Below are 4,890 nucleotides of genomic sequence, written 5' to 3' on the forward strand. Positions count from 1 at the left end.
TAAATTTTAGAGTTAATAATTTCACAATCTAGGGTAACATTTGCTTTGTTATTGGGGATGGAAAAAAGGTCTCGTTCTAGCATGTCATATGGGCGCTTAATCGACCCTTTAAGATTGAGTTTCCCAGATTGCTTGTGTTATCTTCCAATCCGGATATTTTTATTGCTGATATGGGAAATGAGATCTGTGGTCTTGGCATTTGTCATGGAGGAGGGATCTTTTCAGTTGGGAACAAAGCTTATTGGATAGGTTACTTATAATCTTGAATGGCATAAAGTTTTGTAATAAGAAGGTGGACAGATTTGTGTGGAAGCCGGCTGCAAATGGTATTTTTTTTCTGTCTCATCTTTGTATAGATCTATGATTTCTACTTCTGACCTATATGCATATGATATACCTTCAATTTGGATGGGTTTTACTCCGCCAAAAGCAGAGATTTTACTCTGGTTTGTTTGTAGAAATAGATTGTGCTGTAGGGATTGGTTAAGCAATATTGGAATTATTCCCCAATCTCAAAATGTTTGCCCGTTTCATCTACGATATGAGGAAACAATTCCGCATCTATTCTTGCAATATGAATTTTCCTGGAAGGTTTGGAGTTGGTTCCTTAAATGGAGGGAGTGCAGTTTTTATATCCCAGGAACTATGTGGAAATTTTTTTATCAGTGTTCTTCTACTGATTTGGGTAATTTTCAGACGGTTTTTTGGATGAACCCTTTTTTTGCTATCACTTGGTCTTTGCGGTTAAAGAGAAATGGTAGAGTATTCAATAGTAATGAGAGTTCTATAGTTGCTTTATGCTCTTTAATTTTGCATCGTTTGTCGATTTGGATGAAAGCGAATAATGTGGATTTTCCATTTTCTGGTTTGGATTTGTTGGTTTCATCCGAGTATATTAAGAGCTGGACTAATGTGTCTAAGCAAAGACCGTTGGCACTTTGGTCTGCACCCTTGGGTTCCTCTTTGGAATGGAATGTGGATGGGTCTTCTAGGGGGAAACCAGGTGAGAGTGGTATGGGGGGTGTGGTTAGAAATGTTGATGGATCTTTTCTTTGTGTGTTCTCTTGTGCTTTGGGGGTTATGGAGTCTAATAGAGCAGAGTTATTAGCTATAGTTAACGCACTTAAGCTTAGCATTTAGTTTTTCGACCGATTGCGAAATGAGTGATTTTATAATTGAGTCGAACCCTAAATCTGCAACCTCTTGGGCATCTAATTCGAGTTCAGCTTCATGGAAATTCTCATCCATTATCAACTCTTTGTTGGTTTTTGTGCAACAATTGAATCGGGTAGTATTTGTCTACACCTCACATGAGGCGAATTTAGTAGTTGACGCCCTTGCAAAGCAAGGGGTTGATAGATATTCAAATTTTATTGCATTTTTTAAAGTTTATTTTTATTAGAATGGAGTATGGAAGGTTTGTATTGTTAGGTTAGTGTTTGGAAATTCTCGCAATTGTTCTATCAATTTGTGTCGATTGTTGTTTCTTTGTATTTGTCTCATGAATCAATGTTTTTTTGTTTGTTTGGCAAGCTGATTTTGCTCCAGAATTTTTTACTTAGCATCTCAATTTCTAAGTTGCTGTATCGGAATGATCTATGGACTAGGATTAGCTAGAATTGTAATTGCTGACTATTTTTTCTAAACTTTATTAATAATAACTTTGTCGATCAAAAAAAAATTGAGACCCATAATTATGCAATGTAATTAATCTAAAATGCAAGCCAAATTACAACTCAAATTAATTAACTCTCAAGAAGGTGATCAATCCACTTCTTTCTTTCAATTAGGTGTTATTGATTAATTTCTTGGTTTGAACATCTCTATATAATTAATTATTAATCTGGTAGCATTAATATTTTCAACAAATAATTAACAAAGTGGCAATGTGTCAGGAGCAGCAAAGACTGAAGCTCAAGTCATCTGGTGTAAATGTGAAACAAAAAGGGATAGAGAGTGAGAGACTTGAAGAACATGTGTGATATATGCAATTTGCATAGTCATTTAGGTTAGATTTTATGGCTATTTCATTTACTTGTTAGTCACTTTTAGCTAATTTTATTAGTTATTTAGATAGTTTTCTATACTTATCAATTTTTGGATTAATTTATAATTTTACTTTGTTTTGTAGGTAAAATGGTATTTTTGAGGAACTAAAAAGAAATTATGCCAACAAGAAGTGATTCCTATAGCCAAAGATATCAAAAACAAAGCTTGAAAGTTAAAGAATACAAAATGGCCGAAATGTGTATAACCTGATGCACAACATGTGTAGTTCTGCAAAGGAAGAAGAAGCAAATTCTTAAACCTGCCGAAATCTGCATGACTTATGCAGGTTCATGCCCTGCTTATGCAACTTCAAGGGGGAGACAATTACTTTAGCTGAAACTTGCATAAGTTACTGCATGACTTATGCAGATTCACTCCTTGCTTATGCAACTTCACGGAATCCTGCATGACTTGCTGCATAACTTATGCAGTTCTATTCCCCACTTATGCAGCTTTACAAAAATAGCTCCCAAACCTATCGAAATCTACATAAGAGCCCGCATAACTTATACAGTCCACTTATGCAGTTTCATAGAAGACTCCAAAGCTTGAAAAACCCACATGACTAACCTGCATAGCTTATGCAACATCATGGAAAGTACCTGGAACCACCAATTTTACATGGAACCTGCATAAGAAGCTTGCACAACTTATGCAACTCTTCATAATGAACTGGCTGAAAGATTCTCTCACGTGAACTTTACCTCAAACACACCATTTTAGGGCTACTTGTCAGAAGATTATAAATATGTCCTTATCTCATTTTGAAAAGGGAGGATATCTCATTTTGAAAAGGGAGGAGAGAAAGGAAGAAAGAGCAGCAGCAGAGTGGAAACGTCAGAAAACAGAGCAGAGGTGTCACTTCTCCATTTCTGAACCAGATTTGGAATTTCCTTCTTTTTTTTCCCTATTTTCTACCTTTCTTGTATTGGGTTTCTTAGTTCTTAGCATAGATTCAAGTTTTATTTCTATATTTACTCAGAATTTCTTGTAATTATTATGGATAGTGAGTAGTTTTTCATAGATTCTGGAGTTGGGATGTAACATTTGAGATATCTTGTAGATTTTAATTGGGTAATCCATATTTTGTGATTTTTATGAGGTTTTATCAATTTCTTGTGTGCTTAATGACATGCTTACTGTAAGATCCCATTAAGTATTGTTCTTAATCCATAGTTGAAGTACCGAAAGGAGAAAAACCTGTGATAGATAATCAAGAAATTGAACTTAATTAACTTAGATATAGAAATAGACTAAGGATTAAGAGGATTTACAAATTAATTAAGGAACATAATGGGTCTTGATTAATTTTAACTCCACAAAAGTAGGATTAAGTTAATTAAGACACTCTTTATCTCACTCGAAAGGGTATTCAAAGGATTTAAGAATTAATCTCCTTAAAACCCATAATTTCCATAAGATTTGATAACCAATTTAAAAATTACAAAATAGCTTGAATATGAATTTCCAAACTCCGGAATCGCCCTTTTACCATTATTAATTTTAATCGAGTTTATTTGCTTGTCATTTTAATTCTTTTCATATTTCAATTAGCTCATTTTAATTTACCACAAATTTAGTTAAATCTTCATATTGATAATTAGATTGTTAATTTTGCATATATAAATTTCTTACCTCAAATTCTATCAATCTATCACTTGAATTTCAAAATTAGCTTGAATTAATCAATTTTTATATAAAAAATTCAATCATTAATACAATTCTTCAAGGGAATGATATCTCTTCTATACTACTTGTACGACCCGTGCACTTGTGATTGGGCCACATCAAGTTTTTGGTACCATTGCCGGGGAGTTGTTTGTTTAAGATTGAATTCTTGATTATTTTAGTTGTTTATAGTTTTTATCTTTGTTATCTTTTCATTTTGTGTTTGTTTGTTCTTTTTAGGTACTCTTAATCTTTTATGAGAAGAGCTAGAAGTATAAGTGACACATCCTTATTGTTTAATCCTGAAATTGAGAAGTTTTGTAGAGCCAATAAGAAAGAAACCAGATAAAGGAAAGAAGCCTTGAGAGCAACTAAAATTGAAGCAAAAATGGCTGATGAAAGAATTAGAATTAGTGGTAGTAATGCTGGAAATGATCTAAACAATGAAAATGCAACTCATGGTGAAGAAGTTGTAAATGCTAATGTACCTAGGGGAAGTATGATGGATCATGCATTCCCTCATTTTGATGATTTGAGAGAGAGTATGGCAAGACTAAGAATTGATGCAAATAGCTACAAAATGGATTTTGGAGTACTACAAATGATTCAAAATTCTCAATTTAGGGGACATCCTTAAAAAAATCCACATACATATCTTAAGAAGTTTGCTATGATTTGTGATATGCAAAAACAACTTAGTATATCTGATGATGCAGCAAGATTGAAGCTATTCCCATTCTCTTTGAAAGATAGAGCATTGGATTGGCTTGATTCTTTACCTCACAACTCTATTACAAATTGGGAGCAACTCACTGATGCATTTTTTGCACAATATTTTTCATCTAGAAAAACTCAAGAATTGAGGAATCAAATGACAGCTTTCAGACCAAAAGAAGATGAAACTCTCTATGAATCATGGATGAGATGGAAGGAGTTAGAGAGATAATGTCCACATCATGCCATTTCAAAATGGATGATAAACCAGAATTTTTACACCAATGTTACTCTTGCAATTAGAGGGATTATTGATGATAAAACAGGTGGAGAATTTATTATGAAGCAAGAAGATGAAGCTTATGAGTTGTTGGAGAAAATTGCAAAGAATACTCATCTTTGGAGTAGTCCAAGAGGACCTGCTCCAACTCAAAAGAGGCAAGCCGCTGGAATGTATGA

At 33.7% G+C, this 4,890-nt stretch overlaps 1 protein-coding gene and 1 non-coding gene across 2 annotated transcripts; one reads left to right on the forward strand and one right to left on the reverse strand.

The window, feature by feature from the left end:
* The first annotated feature begins 360 nt into the window (after positions 1 to 360).
* On the forward strand, positions 361 to 1,140 carry LOC110651032 (uncharacterized). Its single transcript, XM_021806224.2, has 2 exons — positions 361 to 591; positions 697 to 1,140. The coding sequence occupies exons 1-2, from the start codon at positions 361 to 363 to the stop codon at positions 1,138 to 1,140; spliced, it is 675 nt and encodes a 224-aa protein (XP_021661916.2).
* A 3,433-nt stretch (positions 1,141 to 4,573) lies between these two features.
* On the reverse strand, positions 4,574 to 4,680 carry LOC131183497 (small nucleolar RNA R71). The gene has a single exon (XR_009151550.1). It is a non-coding gene; the product is annotated as a small nucleolar RNA R71 (small nucleolar RNA).
* Between the last annotated feature and the right edge of the window lie 210 nt (positions 4,681 to 4,890).

Source organism: Hevea brasiliensis, chromosome 9 (assembly GCF_030052815.1).
Source record: "Hevea brasiliensis isolate MT/VB/25A 57/8 chromosome 9, ASM3005281v1, whole genome shotgun sequence".
Classification (NCBI taxonomy): Eukaryota; Viridiplantae; Streptophyta; class Magnoliopsida; order Malpighiales; family Euphorbiaceae; genus Hevea; species Hevea brasiliensis.